At 41.9% G+C, this 23,078-nt stretch overlaps 2 protein-coding genes across 2 annotated transcripts in view; one reads left to right on the forward strand and one right to left on the reverse strand.

Moving 5' to 3' along the window:
- Positions 1-12,824, reverse strand: part of OSTF1 (osteoclast stimulating factor 1) — a 42,768-nt gene extending 29,944 nt beyond the window's left edge. Inside the window, exon 1 of the mRNA XM_081319368.1 lies at positions 12,556-12,824. Within this exon, the coding sequence (XP_081175494.1) occupies positions 12,556-12,589 (34 nt within the window). The 5' untranslated portion in view covers positions 12,590-12,824. The remainder of the gene's footprint in view (positions 1-12,555) is intronic.
- A 278-nt stretch (positions 12,825-13,102) lies between these two features.
- CARNMT1 (carnosine N-methyltransferase 1) overlaps positions 13,103-23,078 on the forward strand; it is a 30,682-nt gene continuing 20,706 nt past the window's right edge. The window contains exons 1-6 of the mRNA XM_081318874.1: positions 13,103-13,242; positions 16,632-16,674; positions 17,305-17,395; positions 18,037-18,085; positions 19,867-20,047; positions 20,125-20,196. Of these exons, the coding sequence (XP_081175000.1) occupies positions 13,179-13,242; positions 16,632-16,674; positions 17,305-17,395; positions 18,037-18,085; positions 19,867-20,047; positions 20,125-20,196 (500 nt within the window). The 5' untranslated portion in view covers positions 13,103-13,178. The remainder of the gene's footprint in view (positions 13,243-16,631; positions 16,675-17,304; positions 17,396-18,036; positions 18,086-19,866; positions 20,048-20,124; positions 20,197-23,078) is intronic.

The following is a 23,078-nucleotide window of genomic DNA, read 5'->3' on the forward strand; positions in this document are numbered from 1 at the left end:
ATTCACCCATTCCTGTCCATTTTAGTTCGCTGATACCTAAGATGTCGATGTTCAATCTTGTCATCTCTTGTTTGACCACGTCCAGTTTTCCTTGATTCATGGATCTTACATTCCAGGTTCCTATGGAGAAAAAATCTTTACAGCATCGGACTTTCCTTTCACCACCAGACATATCCACAGCTGAGCGTCCTTTCGGCTTTGGCCTAGTCGCTTCATTCTTTCTGGCACTACTAGTACTAGCCCTCTGCTCTTCCCCAGTAGCATATTGGACGCCTTCCGACCTGAGGGGCTCATCTTCCAGCGTCATATCGTTTTGCCTTTTGGTACTGTCCATAGGGTTTTCATGGCAAAGATACTGGAGTGGGTTGCCATTTCCTTCTCCAGTGGATCACGTTTTGTCAGAACTCTCAGCTTGGTAACTAGCATGTATTTATGATGGCTGCAGTATCCTGGGATCATGTGACCACCTTTTGAAACCTTTTGAAAAGCAGTCAGTGGGGAAGCCAGATTCACTTAACAACCATGTTATTAACTTAATAACTGCAGCAATTCACTTAAAAACTATGGCAAGAAAGATCATGAAATGGGGCAAAACTCACTTAACAACTGTCTCACTTAGCAACAGAACTTTTGGGCTCAAAAGTTGCTGGCTGAGGTATTCTGAGAGTTGTAGTCCACACATCTTAAAATGGTTAAGTTTGGAAACACTGATGTAGAGGCAAGAACAAGTCTAGATGTTTTTACGGATTCCATTTCGTCAGAAGTTCATACTGTGGTTTTCTGCCGTAAATGATAAAAATAATTAACAACTGCACTAGCAACATTAAAGCAATCCTTAAAATGGCAGACTGGAAGGAGAGGCTTCAAAATAGCTAGGAGAAGCCTTTTTTGATGAACTGAATACAACAATACTGAAATTTATCTGGCAAGGAAAAAAAAGCTAGAATTAGACTGGAAATGCTATAAGAAGTGAAAGAAGTGGAGGATTTGGACTGCCGGATTGGATATTATACTACCAAGCAATTATTTTAACATGGCTTAAAGAATGGATAATGTTTAGAGACAAAAGACTATTATACCTAGAGGGGCATGACCTACAAATTGGTTGGCATACCTTTCTGTGGTATGGAAAGAATAAAATACATAGATACTTTCAAAATCACTTTGTAAGAAATGCACTTCTTTCAGAATGGGAAAAAATAAAAGCAAAAATTTACATCAAGATACCTGGATGGCTTAAAACAATGGAAGCTTTTGCTTTCCCAAATTTAATTAATTACAACAAAGTTGTGACCTATAAAAATATCTTGGACAATAAAGTAAAATTGAATGACAGACAAGATTTACAAGAAAAAGGTATTCATCTATCATGGTGGCCATATTTACAAATCAAAACGAGAGATGAAAAAAGATGCTAAAATAATGGGATTCTATAAAGAACAGACAGAATTTGACCAGATACATTAAAAACAGATGAAAAGTTGATTAAGAAACTCTATAAATATCTGTTAAAGATGGAGGAAGAACAAGTAAAAGAAACAATGATAATATGGGCAAAGAACTTTGGATATAATATAGAATTAGAAGACTGGCAAAAGTTATGGGAAAGAAATGTTAAACTAACTAAAGCAGTGGCATATAAAGAAAACTTACATAAAATGTTTTACAGATGGCATATGACACCACTGAGATTAGCAAAAATGTTTAAAAATACTTCAAATAAGTGTTGGAAATGCAAACAAAGACCATGTACATATTACCATATCTGGTGGACATACCCTAAAGCAAAAAGATTTTGGTTAAAATATATTTATGGCTGGAGAAAATGACTAAAAAACAAATAGACTTTAAGCCAGAATTATTTTTGTTAGGAATAATAGGAGCAAATTATGAGAAAGATCATATATATTTAATTTTACACGTACTAACTGCAGCAAGAATTGTATTTGCCCAACATTGGAAAAATGAAAATTTACCAACTGAAGAATTAATTAAGAAAATTTTAGAGTGTGCAGAAATTGATAGATTGACTTTAAAGATAAAAGAGAAAGAAGACTCAATGTATTTTAGAACATGGGATAATTTCTATCAATGGCTAGAAAAATGAGTTAGAGAGAAAGGAATATGATATGTAACTCTGAATATAAATTAGCAAGAAGAAGACTATCGAGCGATTAATTAACATATTGTTTATGATAATTAACTATTATCATTATTTTTGGTTAAACACATGAACCCCGACATTATGCTGTTTGCTAAATATTGAGGATGTTGTTTGAAAAAATCCTAACTCCAACCCCAATCCTAATCCTAACCCTAATCAAATCCCAACCCCAATCCCGACCCCACCTCATTCCTGATCCTATAAAAACTAATAAAATTTATATATAAAAAATAAAAAATAGTCCACAATAACTTAATTACAATGACATCCATCTGAAAAAGTGCAAGCATTTAAGGCCAGATGTTTGCATTCAGGTAGGAACAGAAACAGGTTTGAAAGGCGTATGGGGTGTCGTCAGTTTTCTATTTCACATACTACTCCCTCAACACATAGCCTTCCATCTGTAGGACAGGAAAAAAATGCAGTCATTTCCTTTTTCTCAAAGGAGAAACTGTGTCTTGATCTAATACTACTTGCATATATCTTCCCTCTACAGATTAAGTGTGCTTGCTGCACAGACTTCAGAAGCAGAAATAGCACAGTCCTATTCCTGCTCCGTTGTAGCCGGGCACCATGCACAGCACTGGTTCCTGAAAAAAAGAGACTGCATTCAGAGTTCAAAGGGTGCAATTCAAAATGCTCTCAGACCACACTATGGAGCAGCCTAGTTGGAATACACAGAGCTGATGTGATTTTTTTTAAAAATGACATTTGGAAAGACTGTGTTATGAGGCTTTTTCAGGTACTTAAAATACTTTTGTCACTTCTGTTTGCAATAAAGGTAGTCCCTGACTTACAACCATTTGTTGAACGGTCATTCGAGGTTACTGAAAAAAGTGACCTATGACCATTTTTCACACTTGTGACTGTTGCAGCATCCGCACGGTCATACGTGATCAAAATTTGTGTGCTTGGCAACTGGAATGTATTTATGATGGTTGCGGGGTCCCGGGATCACCTTTTGCAACTTTTGACCAGCAAAGACAATGAGCAAGCCAGATTCACTTAACCACCAGGTTAATAACTTAACAATTGCAGTGATTCACTTAACAACTGTGGCAGGAAAGGTCATAAAATGGGGCACAACTCACTTAACAACTGTCTCGCTTAACAAGAGATATCTAGGACTGGGTTGTGGACGTAAGTCAAGTGCAGCTCCCTGCTGCTGAATTTGCACATGCAAATTGGCTGGAAAGGATGCCAGCCTATGAAATGCTTTTCCGGATTTCAATCGCTGCCTCCCTTTTCAACATAGGGATAAGCCTGGGGTTCTGCATTTGCTACAGGTGACAATCACTTAAATATGAGGCAGCAGTGTGCTGCAGCTGCCAAAAAAGCCAACACAGTGCTAGGCTGCATTAACAGAGGGATAGAATCAAGATCACGTGAAGTACTAATACCACTTTACAATGCCTAGGTAAGGCCACACCTGGAATACTGCATCCAGTTTTGGTCACCACGATGTAAAAAAGATGTCGAGACTCTAGAAAGAGTACAGAGAAGAGCAACAAAGATGATTGGGGGACTGGAGGCTAAAACATATAGGGAACGGTTGCTGGAATTTGGTATGTGTAGTTTAATGAAGAGAAGGGTGAGGGGTGACATGATAGCAATGTTCCAATATCTCAGGGGCTGCCACAAAGAAGAGGGAGTCAGGCTATTCTCCAAAGCACCTGAAAGCAGGACAAGAAGCAACGGATGGAAACGAGAGAAGCAACCTAGAACTAAGGAGAAACTTCCTGACAGTTAGAACAACTAACCAGTGGAACAACTTGCCTCCAGAAGCTGTGAATGTTCCAACACTGGACGTTTTTAAGAAGAGACTGGCCAGCCATCTGTCTGAAATGGTATAGGGTTTCCTGCCTGAACAGGGGGTTGGAGTAGATGACCTCCAAGGTCCAATCCTCCTCCTCCTCCTCCTCCTCCTCCTCCTCCTCCTCCTCCTCATTATTATTATTATTATTATTATTATTATTATTATTATTATTATTATTATTATTATTATTATTATTATATTATCTAACAAACTGTGGATTCTCTTGCGTTTTTACTTGCCACCTGTGCCAGGCCAAGCAAATGCCAACTGCTTTGCTTTCCAATAGCTTTTGGGACCTATGGATTCTACTGATGGATCTTTTATATGGGTCTCCCCCCCCCGCCCCGGACTTCAGACTTCCTTGCATTCACAGGAGGAAGGAGAAGGAAAGGACCATAGTTTTACTATTCTTTTCCTGTCACTTGGCTAGAAAAGTGGCAAAACTCTTGTCGGCTTCACTTAGTGTTTCAGTGCTAGAAAATAAGATAGGCAGGTCCGGCCCACACTTCACTGTTCTATTGGCAAACTTGTTTTCAAAAGTGCCCATCACAGGCTGTGTGTAGACCCCTAGAAGGCATTCCTGCTGTCGTGTACAGTAGCTAATTGGAGCACAGTGTAGCAGGTGAACAAGACCGCCATAAGTGTGCCAGCCCAAGTTGGAAAGCCCTACTTTGGGTCCAATGGAAGAAGGATGCTATGCATTCTTACCTGCTGTCTCTTCCATTTCCTTATTTCTCTTCTCTTTCTTTCGGATCAGAGCCCCGGGCACCATCATCTCTCTCTACGGTCATTTTTATTTTCTAAGAAAAATATTTGGAACATTCTAGGATGGAGCACAGACTCGGTGCCAGAAATATAGCTTATACTCAAGGCTGCTTTTATGTAGGCCAGATTCTCTTCTATTCCTTTTAATTAAAAGCATCTAAATAAATAAGCAACAAGTGAGCAGGTGAGGCACAGAGTTCCAAGAGAGATATTTATGATTGGCATGTTGCTGACCTAGAACCTAAAGCCATAATTAGTGAAAGGCCTGGGCACTGGTGCTAATTGAGCAGCAGATGAGAGTTGTATGGGCCAAGAAGGAGAAAAAAAACCCCTTCTTCTCGTGTCATTTCACAAAGAGAATAAACCTATGTATCACTCTTATTTTGATGAGGTCAGATCATGATCCACCTAAGCCCCACTATGTGCTCTGAGGATCTGCAAGTCACTTCCCATGTCTGCCACCTCAGCATATTTGGATCGAGTACCAGCCACTGAATCAGAATTCTTGGTATTTAGAGAACATCTCTTCTATTGTAAGGGAAAGGAAGAGCAGGTTTGCCCACATCTAATTCTGACTTCTCTAGAATCATATTTAGGAAGTAGGCACACAGAGAAGACAATCCTGGCTATGTTTGTGGTATGGAATCCAATATGAAGTGCCTTGAAAAATACTAGATTTAGGTTGGACTCTAACTGTGGAAGGAAAATGTTTTATACAAAATCTAAAAGAATCTGTAAATTTTGAGACCCCAGTTCCCTCTAGTGACTAGGTTCAAATTAACTGAATTTAATTGACAGCATCAGTGTGTTAACAAAATTCCCTAATGCTGTGGGGGATGTTTATTTTTGTTTTTTGCCAGGAAATAGCATAAAAGAATACAGTCTGTGTCCATTAGAGCCTGACAACTTACAAAAACAAAACAAGAGGTATATTTGAAGGGAGTCAAATCTCCTATTATTGCATTAAGATCTCTTTTCTCCATTCATTTTCCCCTCCGGCAAGTTAATATCTTGGTTTCTTCTAGGCAATAAGACTTTGTTCTTTTTATGAGTTCAGTTTGATCCCATGAAGAAATATAGGGAATTTGTAAAAAAAAATATTGTGCACCATAAACTGTATTAGAAAGATCTTCCTTCCTGGATGAAAACTTAGATTTCATTTCGTTCTTAGAGTTCTATGTAAGGAGGATATCCAATAGAATTAACTTTTTAAGAAGAATGTAGTTGTTACACAGTGCTCAGTTGGCAGAATCAACATCTATAGCTAATCTGGGCTACAGTAATACTGATAGTCCTCGAACTGAGCCCAAAATTTATGTTGTTAAGTGAGACATTTGTTAAGTGAGTCTCGCTCCATTTTATGACTTTTCTTGCCACACCTGTTAAGTGAATCACTGCAGTTAGTAACAAGTTAGTAACACAGTTGTCAAGTGAATCTGGCTTCCCTATTGACTTTACTTGTCAGAAGATCACAAAAGGTGATCACCTGACCTCAGGACAGTGCAGCTGTCATAAATATGAGTCGGTTGCCCAGTGTCTGAATTTTGATCACGTGACCATGGAGATGCTGCAAATGGTCATGAGTGTGAAAAATTGTTATACATCACTTTTGTCATTGCTGTTGTAACTTTGAATGGTAACTAAACAAACTGTGGTAACTCAAGGACTACTTGTATGAGATACATTCTTTCAGCCCCCCGTCCGACGAGCCACCAAAAAGAATGAATCCGGAACGGGAGCTGGTTCTCCTGAGCCACGTTTATTATCCTCACAAACAGTTGCTCGAAGACAGACGAAGTCAGCGTTGATTCCACAGCACAATCAACGCTGTTAAATAGCCGGCAAAGCCGACACCCACCACCACACCCCTAATTGCTCCACCATGCCCTCACCCTACTTAACTACCGCCTCCCATGGTTCCCACCCTTTGGCACCCGTCCCACCACCATTGCAGCCGGTAAGCCTAACCCTAACCCTAACCCTAACCCTAACCCCCAGCCCAAACCACCCTCCTTTCCCCCAGAGCTCCGCATATTTTCATCTCCCCCCTCAGCTCCCCAGACCGCCGCGAGTTGTGTCCTGAGCCCCTCCCCGACCCGCCGGTAGTCTCCGCCACCCCCTGAGCCCCCCTGGCGCCCGTCCTTGTTCTGCCGCTTGGATGCTGGGCAACCACCGGCCGCTCCACCGTATGGCCGCTCCCCGGCCTTCTGGTCGGCCCCGGAGGCTGCTGGGCTGCGTCAGCGTCCACTCCAGTCCCTGGAGGCCGGTAGGTCGCTCCGTGGCCGCACTCGGCGGCCGCACTCCTTCCCGGCTCGTTGGCTGCTTCCGGGAGCCGGCGGGTTGGTCCGCGGCCTCCCCAGCTGGCGGGCGGGTCGCCGCTGCGCTGTCTCCTCGGCTGCTCTCCTCCCTGGTTTGTCGGGACGGCGTGGGCGCTGGCGGCCGTTCCCGGAGCCCGGCAGCTCGTTGGAGAGGCGAAGAGGCTGGCGGAAGTCCCTGGAGGCCGGTAGGTCGCTCCGTGGCCTCCCCGGGCGTTGGGCGGGCGGTTGCTGGGGTGTTGCGACGGCCGTACACTGTCCCAGCCCTCCGGGAGACCGCGGGCGCCAGCGGTAGGTTTCGGGGCCTGGCGGGTCGCTCCGCAGCCCCACCGAATGTCAGGCGTGCCGGGCCCGACAGATTCATTGTACAGAAATGACCACATCACTAGTACACTGCATAGATACAGTGTTGGTTGTTTGTCTATACCAGGGGTCAGCAACCTGAAACAGTGAAAGAGCCACTCAGAACTGGTTCCCTCACAAAAGGAAAAACTGGGAGCCGCAAAAAATGTGTGCACATGCGCGTACATGCGCGCATGCGCAGAACAGGGTTTGACTGAAGAGTGGAGCCAAGGCGAGATATGCACCTACCCTACATATTTGAATTGATTGAACTTTTTTAGTCCCACTTTTTTTTTTTGGACTGCACATGGCAGAGGACTAGGAGCCACAGGAGACAGCTGAAAGAGCCGCATGCGGCTCCGGAGCCGCAGGTTGCAGACCTGTGGTCTATACCCTACCGTATCAGTCTGTGTTAACAAAAATCTTATTAACTGGGCAGAATGCCGTGGCTGAAAATAGATCTTTATGTTTTACAGAAATGAACTTAGTCAGCACAGATGAAGCAGAAATAATAGTTACTTTAGTCATACTCACAGTCTGAATCTTGAGACTGATCTGAAACTAACTTTGAAGTGGGTTTGTGGAATCCACTCAGAGAAATGCCAGTGATACTAAGTGATACTAAGTGAGACTAAGGCATTATACTAGAAACCAGAAGACTATGAATTCCCATCCCTCCTCAGTCACAGAGCCAGTCTGGGTGACCTTGGGCCAGTCACTCTCTCTCAGCCCTAGAAAGAAGCAAGGGCAAGCTACTTCTGAAATCTTGAAAAAAAAACCCCACCCTGCTGGGACCAGTCCAGTCCACTGACTCTGAGGTAGCAAAACAACAAAATATTGCTCAAGGTGACTAACGTTGTTTTAGAGACAAGGTTCAGTATCAGCATTCCTCAGTTGCAGGCTCCTAGTATGTATTATGCTCATTTGCCAAGTCCTATTTTGGATTGGAGAATATGTGACATCAGTTTCCAAGGCTGCCATAGATGTTGCTGCATCAGTAGCTTTTTAATTAATTGCTTGTTTTGGTTCCCACACCTCCACAATTCACTTTTATTGTAAACTGCCTTGATTATGTGGATTAGGTGAAATGCTTATTAATGTTGTAAGGCTACTAAGATATGGCTCTGAGACTACTGGACTATTCTAAATTAGCCACAATATTTCCCTAGGCCTAGAGAGACCCTGACAACTTTAATTTAAAAACAAGAGTTACATACTCTTTGTGGAAAATAACTATTCTGCAAAACAACTGAAATGTGGCAATGGATTTGTTAAATAACAAAATATGAGACAAAAACCATGCCTTTTAAATTTTCAAACTGATGCTATTATACTAGCCTGTTTCTGTATAGACGTACACACACACACACACACACACATACACACACATATAGGTAAAGGTAAAGGTTCCCCCGCACGTGTGCTAGTCGTTTCCGACTCTAGGGGCCGGTGCTCATCTCTGTTTCAAAGCCGAAGAGCCAGCGCTTGTCCGAGGACATCTCTGTGGTCATGTGGCCGGCATGACTAGACGCCAAAGGCTCACGGAACGCTGTTACCTTCCCACCGTAGTGGTCCCTATTTTTCTACTTGCATTTTTACGTGCTTTCGAACTGCTAGGTTGGCAGAAGCTGGGACGAGTAACAGGCGCTCACTCTGTTACGCAGCACTCGGGATTCGACCCGACAAACTGCCGACCTTCTGATCGACAAGCTCAGCGTCCTAACCCACTGAGCCACCGTGTCCCTAGTAAGAGATAGTCTCAACTTTATATAATGTATAACTCGATCCTTGGATTGGAATTTGATAACCACGGAGATGTGTTACTGAAAACAATGGAACTTATATCTGAACATACATACATACATACATACATATACATATACACATACATATGTAACATGAAATTGATTCAGAAAATTAAAATAAAATCTCTGCCTTTTCTTATTCAGACACATAAATGTCCAGGCTGGAGAAGAACTGTAGTTCAAGAAATGGGAAGGCTGTGGATTGAAGAAGGCTTGTGTACAGCACATAAAATGTTCTTGATTTAGATCCTAAAAAGCTTGCAAGTATGTATCCGAACTATCAGCCAAAATGCTGGAGGTGTGGTGGTGAAGATGCAACATATTTTCACATATGGTGGACTTGTAAAAAGGTCAAGGCTTTTTGGATAAAAATTTGGTGGAATATGCAGAAGATTTTCAAGCAAAAGATAAAGTTTTGTCCGCAATTCTTTTTGTTGGGTATAATTACAGATGCTACTGTTGTGGACACTAAGTTGATGTTAAATTTAGTTACAGCAGCAAGACTTTTAATAGGTCAGTATTGGAAGAAGGAGGAACTGCCGACTATAGAAGAATGGACTTTAAAGGTTTCTGACCTGGCAGAAATGGCAAAGATTTCGGCTTATTTGAAAGATCATTCGCAAGAACGTTATATTATGGAGTGGAAAAAATGGATTGAATATATCCAGAAGAAATACGGGACTAAAAAGTTTCATTTAGCATTTGAATAAGTCTTCCTTTCTATTTTCTTTTTTTTTCTCTCTATATGAAATATTAGTATTGTTTGTAGTTATCTTATATGAGCTAGAGAGTGATAGATTTAAGAATTTATTGTTGGTAGCATATGGATATTTATGATTGTTCTTTGTTTTTATACCCTGTACTTTGCTCTGGGAAGTCGGGGGGGGGGGGAGGGGGGAAAGGGGGGGGAGGGGTGGGGAGGGATAGGTAGGGGAGGGGGAGGGGGGATTGTTAAAGATAAAATGTATTTTAAAACTTTTCAATAAAAAAAATGTTCTTGATTTCATGAAGTTGCTTTGCCATCATCTGAGGCTTTCTTTTATGCCTTGTTAGGCCTCACAGTCTAAAAGCTATAGTTGGCTAAGATATGGAACAGGACTTTTATACTAGACTGCTTATGGGTGGTTCTCCCCACCCCATAAATTTCTGATGGCTTTCAGGAAAACATTAAGATTTGAGGGAAGTCACAGCTGATGTGGCATGAATCTTTCACTACTGCCTGAATTATTCTTAATTGTACTCCAAAAGGAAACTGAATACATTTTAAGTGTGGTTGGCAGGCATATGGCAAGTTAAGCTTCATTTTCAAAAATAACCTCCCCCTATGCCTGAAGAGAAAAGTTTTTGATCAGTGGGTGCTACTTCTTCTAACATATGCTGGTGAAACCTGGACACTAACTTCACAATCAATACAAAAGCTACGAATGGCACAAAGAGCTATGGAAAGAAACATGCTCGGCATTACAAGACAAAATAGAAAGACCTGCACATGGATTAGAGAACAAACAAAAATATATGATGCTATCTAGAGAGTAAAATAATTGAAATGGAAGTGGGCTGGTCACATAGCAAGAAGAAGTGATGGCAGGTGGCCCAAAGCAGTCATAGAATGGATCGCAGTTGATAAAAAGCATCCATGAGAGACCTAAAACAAGATGGATCAACCACATCAGCAAGTATTGTGGGCCCATTTGGCAAAAGAAAGCTCAGGACCGTACTAGTTAGAAAAATGCAGAAGAGGCCTTCATCCTGCAATGGATAGACAATGGCTAGAATGATGATGTTGAGTATTTAATTTTTTATTACAGTACTGGTGCCAAGGTAAGATGACTCAAAAATCTATTTAGGATGCGCTATTTTTACAAAGCTATATGATGCTTATTGTATTCTTCAAATTTAAGTAATAATATGCACTTTCTTGGGTTAGAATAATTTTAGAAGTTACAGCTCTGTTACGTACTACATTTTGTAACATGGTCCAATATTACATGACTTCCTGCTGTAGGAATTAATCAACGTTTTTTTCGTTGCACTGCTCTGGAAGTCTTTCATTTTTCTTTTAGACACTTTCAATCCCTGACAGCAAATTAATTCCACTTTGGGAATTGCTGCTACAGTTTAAAGTTTGGGGTCCTGCTCTGCTCCATTTGCCCCATCCCACAGTGACCCCCCCAATCAATTTAACCTCTTTGGAGAAAGAAACCCTCAAGTCTTGAAGTATTTCAACATGTCTGTAACTTCCCTCTTTCACACATTCTCTTATACCAGGAAAATGTTCTGTTGGATTCTGTATTCCATATCAGAAAATATCTGTGCTACAGATCCCAGCAGCTTAGTATCCTTTCATCAAATCAGAATCCCTCCTTTGGGGCAAATGAACGATCTGTCCAATAGAAGGAAATAGTCTGACTTGTAAAACACAACAAGGCATAAACAGTTAATTTTATGGCGTGATTTTATGCTATCCAACTTTTTTTCCCCCGAATGAAAATGTCTTGTTTTGTCTTGCAGCGATTGAGAGAAATCCTATATATGAAGAGAGCTTGCTTATCTGCCGGGTATGTTAATTTATTTTATTTATAATGCCCATCCGGCGCTTTTTTTTTGGTTTGTTTTTTTGCCAAGCAGCCTGTTTTCTCTTCCCTGATCCGGACTTCGTCCCTGATCCGGACGAAACCTGCCACTTTCTGACCCTCTGACACGCCTGCAGACGAGGGTGCGGAAGTCTTTTTCCGTTGCTGCCGATGTCGCAACGGCCTTTCGTGCTGCAGAGCTCGTCCCGGTTCGGCCCGGCTCGCTTTCTTACTGCAGCCACGGTTGCAAATAAGCTCCCCAAGCGATCGATCCGTTTTGCTTGAGCTTCCGCTCTCCCGGAGCAGCCGCCGCTCGCCTCCAGGTGGCTCCGGCGGGAGCCTGGCCGGGCTCAGCTCAATTTCCTGGCCTGACTTTTGACAGTGACAGCCTCCCGCTCAGCCCCACCCGACCCAGGGAGAAGCTCTTCCTCTTCTCCAAACCAGCCTTTTCCCTCGCCATCTCCAGCGCATCGCAACGAGGAGAGAAGGGGCAGGAGGAAGCAAGCCAGCCAGCCAGCCCGATTCAAGGCTGCCAGAGCTGCAGTAGGGGTGGCGGGTGGGTGGGTGAAATCTCAGTTTAGGACGCCAAATGCACCACGTCCCGCGGGGCTCTCCTGGCAGAGCCGCACGCAGCAAGCCGCCGATCCACGTGTCAGGGAGGACCCCCTTCTCTTGCACCCTTTCCCAGCGCGATCCTCCCGCTTCCCATAAGAGGAGAGACGGCAGCAGCAACATCCAAGACGACGGCTTCCAGGAAGACCAGCGCCCGCCTTACCTGGCTTAGCTGGCTTAGGCGGCGGCTTGGACATCGCTGCGTCCAAAGTTGCAAAGCCAAGCCTCCGCGACCGCCGATCTAGCGCCGAGCCGGCTCGCTCGCCACCTCCAGATCGCCGTAAGCCCTTCCTCGTGAAGGATTTCTGGAGCGGCGCGGCTCGAGAGCGACCCACGAAGCCGGAGGGTCGGCGGACGTCCCAGCTGAGCGCTCGGCGAGGGCACGAAAGGTGCTTTTGCAACGATGAGGAAGTGCGGCTGGTCGCAGACGGGCTCCCCCTAGAGGCCAAGGAGCCGCACGACAGGAAGACCGAAAGGGACCAGGGGAGGGGGACTCACCCCGGGAGGGGTGTTCCGCGTGGGAAGGAGGGGCCAACAATAGGCCGACGAATCACAGAGCGCGGCTCCAGTAGGGGAGGGGCAGTTCCTAAGGTTCCTGGACAGGCTGCGAATGTTGACCAATAGGAGCGCAGCGGCGGGACCTTCCTGCTCGCCTTCTTGGTGTACAAGGACGGGTCGCCTCTGCCCGTTTCCACCCCGTTCTGTGTTTACGGAGGTAGCGGCTTTTAATAGGGTGATAGAAGAGGGAGGGGCTCGGAGGCGGGCAGCCTCTATTTTGCGTGCTGAATGAGGGCTTCGCTTTGCTTTCTTGCAGCGGTGGTTCATGCGCTTTGCGAAGAAGAGGAGAAATGTGAGTTTGCCTTGTTACTTTGCTTCAAAGAGCCTGCTTTTGCTTCTGCATAGGACCGCTGAACAGAAGCCCTTGTACAATTAACTGTCCTAAAAACGAATACCTGACCTTGTTCTCTGCAGTGCGTGATTGCAAGACTGGACACTCTTGGGTAAATCTGTATTTGCCGCCATAATATTGCGAGTGTTTTGAATCCGACTGTGCGCATCCTGTCTTTCTCCAGAGAGTTCCTGGGGTGCTGTGCTGTCGGTCTTCCTTAAGGGTTGTTCTTCTGTGGTTGCTTTAAAATTCTCACCTTAGGGCAGGGGTCTTCAAACTTGGCCCTTTTATGACTTGTGGACTTCAACTCCCAGAATTCCTCAGTCAGGCACGCTGCCTGAGGAATTCTGGGAGTTGAAGCCCACAAGTCATAAAAGGCCCAAGTTTGAAGACCCCTGCCTTAGGGTAAGAAAAAGATGGAATGAGTGGGGAAGGATAGGAGGGTTACAGGCATAATGGAGAACTGTAGAAATCCGAGGAACTGCTGTAGGGGGTAAAAATCCTATTGATAACAATTTATATTTCTGTGTCTCCATTCTGGTGCTGAATATCCTGTTTCGGCTTCCTGCCTGCCAAAGGATTTCAGCTCCCAGAGACCAGAGGAAATTCTCATAGCAGGTGGCATTAGCTTGCAATTTTCCCAGTTGGCTTCTCCATTGATTTTCTAGGGAAGCTGGCAGAGCAGATTGGGGTGCTTGGGAATTGGTTGTAAGTGCAAAGCACCCAGATTTCAATCATCTGACTGTGGTGTGTAAATGTGATTTTTGAGATGATTGAAAGTGGTTAATTAGGCTATAAAGCACCCTTTCCAGCCTTTCTGAGGCTGCCATTAATACGAACCAAAGTTAAGCAAATGGTTGTACATTGAGGACCACCTGTATGGTCATTTGTCCTTGGTCATTTGTGCCTCTAGTCCAGGGGTAGGCAACCTCGGCTCTTTTATGACTCATGGACTTCAACTCCCAGAATTCCCAAGTCAGCTGACTCGGGAATTCTGGGAGTTGGAGTCATAAAAGAGTCGAGGTTGCCTACCCCTGCTCTAGTCAGAACTCTGTATTTATTTCATGATCCAATAGGCTGTCCATTTTATTTGCAGAATTCTTCTCCAATGCCAGATTTTAGAAGCAACAATACTATTAATTCCATCCTCCTTCAAGTCCAGTTTTCATACTATAGTACGTCATTGGGAAAATCATTGGCTGAATGAGGCTGAGCTTTTCAGGTATAGTGTCACAATAACTGATTTCTTCCAAACCTTTTGCTGCTACCCTACCAAATCCTGGTCTGTGGTGTAATTCTTGGTTCCATTATTGTTTATGTTCAATCCTACAAAACAGGAGCTATCCATTACTTCAGTATGTTTTTTGGCAAGTCTGAGGCTGGTTGTTTATCTGTCTTTATATTTAATCTTAGGTTCGTTTTCTTCACTTAGCTCTTTGACTTTCACTATTAGAGCTAATAGATCATTCGAATCTTAAACAGTTTTTCTTCACTTGGCTCTTTGACTTTCATTAGTGTTAGGTCATTTACATTTTTATTTTCATTTTCAAAATAGTGTCATCAACATAGTAGTTTTCTTCCTCCAATTTAAAAATCATGAACATCGTCTTCCAATCTAGTCTCCCTCAATTAATAAATAAGGAAATAAGGAGTCTCCTTTGCAAACTTTGTGAAAGTCCATTACACCATGTTCCATCCTGACTGCAACTTTATTTCTTGTTCCATTTAAGTTTACTTTTATTAGGAACTGCAGTCTTATTCAACAACCATAGAGCTTTTATTTACAAAGGGTGTAGTTTGAACAGAGTTGTGTTTTACTGGCAGCCATTTTGATGTGAATATAAATCTTATTTTTTGCCAGGTTCAGTGAAGATTAGAATAAATACTTTGTGTTCAGTAGATGATACTGTGGAATGTTATTCATGCATCTTTTCTGTTTATGTAACATTGCTGTAGAGTTTAATTTGGAGCTGTGTTCTACTGTTTTGAAACTCCCAAAGAGTTTCAAAACACCCTTATGTAACTGAAAAAAGACTTGGAAGCAATTGTAGGATAATAATTAACAATAACCCAGATGCACTCATGGTTATTAGTATTTGTAATCATAGGTTTTCCCAATTTTATTAACAACACTAAAACCTGAAATAAAACATTGTGAAATGTTTGCCTTTAACTAAATAGCTTATTTTGTGTTCATGTGCACTAGGGCTTCAGATTCCATTCCAGAAAGGTGTTTTGAATGATATAACTATAAAAAGGATACCTGGTTTCATAACTGTGGAAAGTACTTTGGAACTGCAGTGTGACATAAATATTAAAAAGTCCAATTCAATTGTATGCCATATCAATAGAAGAATAGTGTCCAAATCACAGGAATAATTTAACTTGTTTTGGATTGGTCGTATATCATTTATTAAAAATGTAAGCCTGTGATTACTACTGACTTGGCAATTTCGATGATATGGGGGGGGATATCAACATCTCAGGAAGAACCTCGTTCAAAAGAGGAAGTGCTGTAGCAGACACAATTCCTGAAATTAACTGAAGGAACCAAGAGAATGCCCACATACTGGATCAAACTGGCTGGGCAGATAACCATGGAGTATAGATGAACCCTCAAGTAATCAGGCCCTGTGCCATATACAGAACACTGTATTAATATTATTTTTTGCACCACATCTCATGAAGGATTCGGAGAATCTGGAAGAGGCAATAAAAGCCATAAAACGATCAAGAGATTAGAAACCAAGCATCAGGAGAAGAGATGCTGTATGTCTGGCTCAAAAATTATAGACTCTAACAGGCTCCTAGATAGGCAAATGATTCTCATTAAATGACACGCATTTCTTTTGTTATTATTTAGCTTTATTAGATTTCTTTTAATGACACCTTTATTGCTTTATAAGTAACTCGTGGTGAACATACAGAATACTCTTTCCTCTTCCTGTTTTCTCCACAACAACTCTGTGAAGTGGGTTAGGCTGAGAGATTGGCCCAAAGAGCTTTCACATCTAAAGTGGGAATAGAAGTCAACAATCTCTTAAATACACTTTATATTCTTTCATGGTCACCAAGTCATAGGGGTGTGGCAAAGATGATGATTGCCATTTACATCCAATCCTCCCTTTTATAGTTCTTTTACTTTATATTTTAACTGTGGTTTGATTGATTGTTGTCACTGTTGAGCTAAGTAGGGGGTGGGGTTACTTGTGTGGTTTTCAGAAAGTGGCCAGTCTGGTCTACTTTTACACTGACATAGTACAATTTCAAAAATATATAAAAGTTCCGTAAGTTGAGAAAAACAGCTAAGGGATATGCTCTTAATTTTAGCCTTTCAATTTAATGTTTAGATTGTAGAGGAACAATGAAAACATTGGTCATTGGACTTGGAGGGTAAGTATGAAATGGGAATTTGAAATCCTCTTTTCCTATTTTATGCATCCAAATCTCTAAATACAGGTGGCCCTTGTTTAACAACCACTTGTTCAGTGTGGATTCTTTTATTTTAGTTTGCTTATAATTTTTATTTATAATTTGCATTTATAAAGACCACTCTATTCAGCACTGGCTATGATTGGCATACAATTAAAACCAATAAAAATATATTTACAAGTTATGGCACTTTATGATTATGTAACAATAAATTTGTTGAGTGTCTAAATCTATGCCTATATTGTATTGTGAAAGTATTCAATGTATATGAACTTGTGGCTTTCACTGCTGTTGCAACTCCCATCCTAATATTTTTGCTGTTGCAACCACAGAAATACTTTTAAGAGCCCTGCTCTCAGGAAGAAAAAAAGACAAAACACTGAGTAATCATTGTGCATTTATTCTGTAGAAGATAATTGACAGAGAAATCCCTTATGCAACTGTAATAAATAACCTTCTGGCTACTTAAGCTAAAAAAAAATACATTTGACCGGATACAAAGCATTTGCAGAGTAAACAAAGCTATCAATAGTGCTATCTACTGTACGGTTTGTTCTTCTCAACACCCTTTTTTCCCCATTTCCAATTCAGCGTAACAAATGGAGGCAAAACAACTCTGGCAGGAAAGCTGAAGAAACTGCTTCCCAGTTGTACTATAATTTCCCAAGATAACTTTTTTAAGGTAACAAGCTTAAAAAAAACTTTACAGTTTGAGTGAATATTTTGTTCCGTTGCAGAAGTAGATTTCAGTTTTTTGATTCCAGTGACCACAAAGCTTCCCTCTGCCCTACAGTAAGTCTGTGCGGTGATGAACATCAGAAGTTAATATGACTCGCCCGGTTTGATCAAAGTTCTCAATCCAATAGGGCAGTGTTTCTTAGTCTCAGCAATTTTACATGAAGTTCTTGCTTAATGACCACAATTGGGACTGGTAACTCCCATCACTAATCCATGGAGTCATTAAGCAAGACATCATATGATTGCAACTTGTGATTTTTACTGCTGGCTTTTCCATTCTCCATCATTTGTTTTGCTGTATGGTTTGCCTAGCACTTCAATCTGATTTTGTATTGTTCTTGACATTGTTAATATCAAATGAACTTGGCAAGTATCAGCTTTTAAATAAAAGAATATGGTTTGTGCGGGGTGTCATTTTGCTTTTTGTTTTATTAATCTGCAAGGAATTGAATTCACTTGGTACAGAATGATAGGGATAATATTGTTAACTTTAGCTATAAATTGCCTCCCTGTGTTAAGTTTTTCAGCCACTTATCCTGTGGGTTTGTACCATACTCTCCATTAATATGTTTGGGATTTCTTTAGCCTGAATCTGAAGTGGCCAAAGATGATCGTGGATTTCTGCAGTACGATGGTAAATACTCTGTTTTTTGATATTTTGAAAGCTCAAAGAGAGATCTGAATGGCTCCCACTCTGATGGTCTTCAAAAGGCTAGTAAAGGCCCTGCTATTCTCCCAACATTCCGGGCAGGATAATGGCTGTGCCCCTTCTTGAGCCAGTTATAATTTCTTTACTGTTTATTGTATTGCTCTTACTAGATAACTGCAAACCACTTAGAGTTATCAGAGTTGAGTGGCCTCTAAATTGTACATATGTATCTGTAAACATTGAAATAAATTAAACACTATATTACTGGGGGGAAAAACAGTTTTCAATAGATATTTCAATTGTCTTAATCTTTGTACCATAGCACAAAGGCATCCTATTTATAAATGAGAAGAAAAGCTCTTTTTGTTCCTAGCCAGTGAAGGTCTTCTCTGCTCATTCTGGTTCTCCCTTTCCTAGATGTATGGTATCAGCAGTCAAGTGCTCAGAGGAAATCTGCATTTTACTTTAACTACTTATAAAAGCTTCTTCTGTAATGGAAATAGCCTGTTTTTGGAATGCAAATGTACTGCTTCTGCTTACAAAAACAACTGCCTGGTTTAAAAGTTATTAATATAAGGTACTTGGCAACAAATGTGTACATGATCGACTTGTTCAGATTCAGGCAGTGCTGATTGTTGTGCAATGCAGGCAATTATTAAATTTGTGAATTGCAGCCTAATAAGAATTCACCATAAATTAAATTGGCTTAGGAAAGCATAATCAGCTTTTGGGGATTGTAGGTCATCGCATATGAATGAGATGAATCACATTTTCACCTCATTTATATATCTGAACTGGCAGAAAGAAATATGAGACAGGAAAAGACAGAAGAATGAATCTTTCTAGGATAAAAATATTTTATGTAAAAGCTTTAGATTGTCTTAAAGCTCTCTGTTCTTGAAAAGGACGTGAGTGCCTACAAAATTCAGTTTATTTTTGGGATATAAGTATTTTTCATTAAGCAGTTAAATGGAAAGCAGTTAATCATTAAAATACAGTAAGTACTTTAGAGATAGCATAAGTGAATGAATTCAACAGGCATTTGCCCCAGTTGACCTCAAACTTGTTCATTAGAAAAATGCTTTGATTCCACACTTTTGCCACGCAGAGAAACATATAGACTTTCCAAATTCACTTTTTTTACCCCCAGTAATATATTGATTATACAAATAAATGTGTTAGTTTACTTCCTTCATATAGCTTTGAATAATTAAATGTAATCAACTGTTTTAAGCATAACATCCTACTGCCTTAAAAGACTTCATATAATTATTTTAATTCATTTTGCTTAAAGAAGGATGTACTATTTCATTTTATATACTAAATGATAGATTTAATACTTAATATAATCCAAACTATATATGAGAAACTGAAACAATTGGGGTTTTTTTCTTGCTATTGTTTGGAAATTATTAATCTGCTGTTTCTTTTAATTTGTCCTTAAATCATTATGCACCATTTTTCTGTTATTTGCACAGAATTTCACAGATTTGTGAACTATAGTGAAATAACTGGATTTGTTGCTCCTATACCTTGCTATCACTTTGTAAACTTTCCTGCTTCCAGTCCTGATTAATCAACAGTAAACATGCTTTGCATTTTCTCAGATAGTGCTGAATGCTCAAAATAACAAAATCTTCTACCATTTAAAGTAATTCCTAACTCTCCCATTCTGTTCAGTATATACTTCAAGCTTTGGCTCTCGAATGTCTCATGAACAGAATGAGTGCAGACTGGGAATACTGCCTTACATTTTAAGATTTAAGTGTGTCTTTTAGTACTTGATGCCTTGTACATGGAGACAATGGTGGCAAGCATACGTTCTTGGATGACAAAACCAGAAGACTCTGCATTACCAAGATCACCCAGTAATACACACGATGATCAGACAGGAGCAAAAGATTTTCGGGTCTTAATTATTGAAGGTTTCCTTCTGTTTAACTACAAGTAAGCAGTTGTTTAACATTTACAAGAACTGCAATATGGCAAACCAGCATGCCTTACTTGTCGTTTTACTCTTGCAGGCCCCTTAGTGATATATGGGATAAAAAGTATTTCTTAACAATTCCTTATGAAGAGTGTAAAAGGCGAAGAAGGTATGGTACACCTAAAAGCAATGCATAATATAACTTTTTTTTCCTTTATCCACTGTTTCTCCTTTCTCTGTAAAGTGGCACCTCAAGCTTCTCTTCTTAAGACATACTTCAAAATAAGCTCCACTTTTAGGCTGTGTCTGTGTTGGGAGGACTATATTCAGCCCATGGACAAGATTTCCCTTTGTCAGGCAGCATTTGGAACTGGTGTTTGGAAAGGGGAAATTGACTGCTACCTGACCTTCATTCAGAAAGATAAAGAGAGTGATTGTCTCTACTTTTTTTCTGAAAGTTTTCCTTCATAGTAGAAGAATGTATCAGAACGGCCACCTCAGCCCTGCCTCCTGCTGTAGTCTGCCATGGATCCTGGGGGGAGGGTGAAAGGGAGGGGAAATGCTTAGGGCAGCAGCCCCCAACCTTTTGGGCACTAGGAACCAGTTCCGTGGAGAGAGGTTTTTCCGTGGGCTGAAGGGGGCATGGGTTTCTTGTGCTACCTGCATCCCATGGATGGGCGTTCACTTGTTTGTGCAACTCAGTTTCTACCGATCCACAGGCCGGGAGTTAGGGACCCCTGGCTTAGGGGGAAAGTGAAAGTTATGGAAGTAAGTTTGCTTATCTGAGTCACGTTTCAAGGTTGCTCCCCCGGGAGAAGAATGCAGCTGCAAACCAGCCTATACGCAGAGTGACTATTTCAAAAACAGTAGTGAGAAATACCTAAGGGGAAAAATTACTCTTATTTATTTATTTATTATTTATTAATTCGGTTTATATACCGCCCTACTCCCAAAGGACTCAGGGCGGTTTACAAGGCAAAATTTAAAAACAATACAATATAAAATTAAAATAAAATTAAATTAAGTCTAGCTGCAAAAAATTAAAATCACAATTTTAAAACATTAAACCCCTCAGTCCAGACCAGATAGCTCAAAGAGCCAGGTTTTTAGGTCCCGGCGAAATGAACGAAGGTCGGGGGCAGTCCGGAGTTCCATTGGCAGTTGATTCCATAGGGCAGGCGCGCCCACAGAGAACGCCCTCCCCCTGGGGATTGCCCGTTGGCAATCCTTGACCGGCGGTACCCTGAGGAGGCCCTCCCTGTGGGAGCGCACAGGATGATGGGAAATTGACACTGGCAGCAGGTGCTCCCTCAGATAATCCGGGCCCATGCCATTTAGGGCTTTATAGGTCATCACCAGCACCTTGAATCTCACCCGGAGGGCAACTGGAAGCCAATGCAGCTCGCGGAGAAGAGGTGTTACATGGGAGTATTGGGAGACTCCCATCACAACTCGCGCGGCTGCATTCTGCACCAGCTGAAGCCTCCGAGTGGTCCTCAGGGGCAGCCCCATGTAGAGAGCATTGCAGTAGTCTAGCTGGGAGGTCACGAGCGCATGGGTGACTGTGCGTAGGGAATCTCGGTCCAGATAGGGCCGTAACTGGCGCACCAGGCAAACCTGGGCAAAAGCCCCCCTGGCCACAGCTCCTATATGATCTTCCAAACTGAGCCGTGAATCCAGGAGGATGCTCTTGGGGATTTGGCGCACAACTTTCAGTTCTGGCTTTGCTTTGCTGCAGTTCGCTTGACTTCTAATACAACTGTTACCTTTTGCAACAAATGGAGCCAAGGATTGTTTTTTGCTTAGAGGTGGAAGCTGAGACAGGGTGGACAGGATGTTTTTGACAGTTGCAAAAAATAGGGTGACCATTGCCAGCTTCTTCTTCATTGAAGGAAACCAATCTTGTCTCAGAGCTTCAGGAAGCAGTAGGTTTTTTGCACAGATCTGTAATAGAATCTTAAGACACCATAGAACAGGGCTTTTCAACCTTTTCACCCACTGTACCACTTTTAGGATATGGCAACATCCGAGTACCACTAGTCGCCTAGCAAGGTGTCAAAAACTTGATGACCCCCCCCCAAAAAAAGGAAAAAAGTTATGAAGTACAGGTAGTCGACTTATAACAGTTTGCTTGGTGACGGTTCAGTTACAATGGTACTGAAAAAAGTGCCCCCCCAAGCCACAGCCGAGCAAGACACCTGCCTGCCCGCCTGGCGGTGCTCTTCCTCCTTTCCGAGGTTTTCATTGTTATGAGCATTTTGTTGAGGATTGGCAATGGGGGTGGGGTGGGTCTTTGGTTTTTATTCCCTCCTCCTCTGCTGGGTGGTTGCAGCAGCTTTTGGTCACTTCACATGACCCTGGGACACTGTGACCATCATAAATATGAATCAGTTGCCAAGCACCTGAACGTAAATCGCAAGACCCTGGGATGCTGCCACATTCCAGCTGATTGGAGCTTCTTCTGGGCTCAGCAGAAGCACCAGGATCAGCGCCGAGCTCCAGCTGGAGCCTGGTGCTGATCCTGGCACTTCCGCTGAGCCCTGACAGCCCTGCATCTCCAGCCGTCTCTTGCTCAGGCTTGTGTGGTGCTGCCACTGGTTCAGGTCATTCCCCTCCCCCGCTACCACTTTTCTAGGATGGTTGCGTACCACCTACCAGGTGCCAAGGTACCACAGGTGGTACCCTTAGCACTGGTTGAAAAGCGCTGCCATAGAATCTACTTAGATCAGCATGACTGATCTTTCCTTATGACAGTTCTTTTGTTATTTGCTAGTAATCTTCATTGCGAAGATGATCTCTGAACACAGGGTGGGGATGCTGCTGGTCTTATGGCTATAATAAAGATTTAATTTGAAGGTCGTTAATTTGTGATCCTTTCTGTGTTCTTGATCGTAGAATGATAGAATTAATGACAGTTGAGTTTGTAAGTTCAGCTATAGTTTAGCTAGTATATTCAAAAATTTGTAAGTGCTCAACTATTTCCCTAGCGCTACAAAGGTTTGAAGAATCAAAGAAACATTATGTTAAATTTCTTTAAGGGACACACTATGC

This window comes from Vipera berus (assembly GCF_964194415.1).
Source record: "Vipera berus genome assembly, chromosome: 2".
In the NCBI taxonomy this organism is placed as follows: Eukaryota; Metazoa; Chordata; class Lepidosauria; order Squamata; family Viperidae; genus Vipera; species Vipera berus.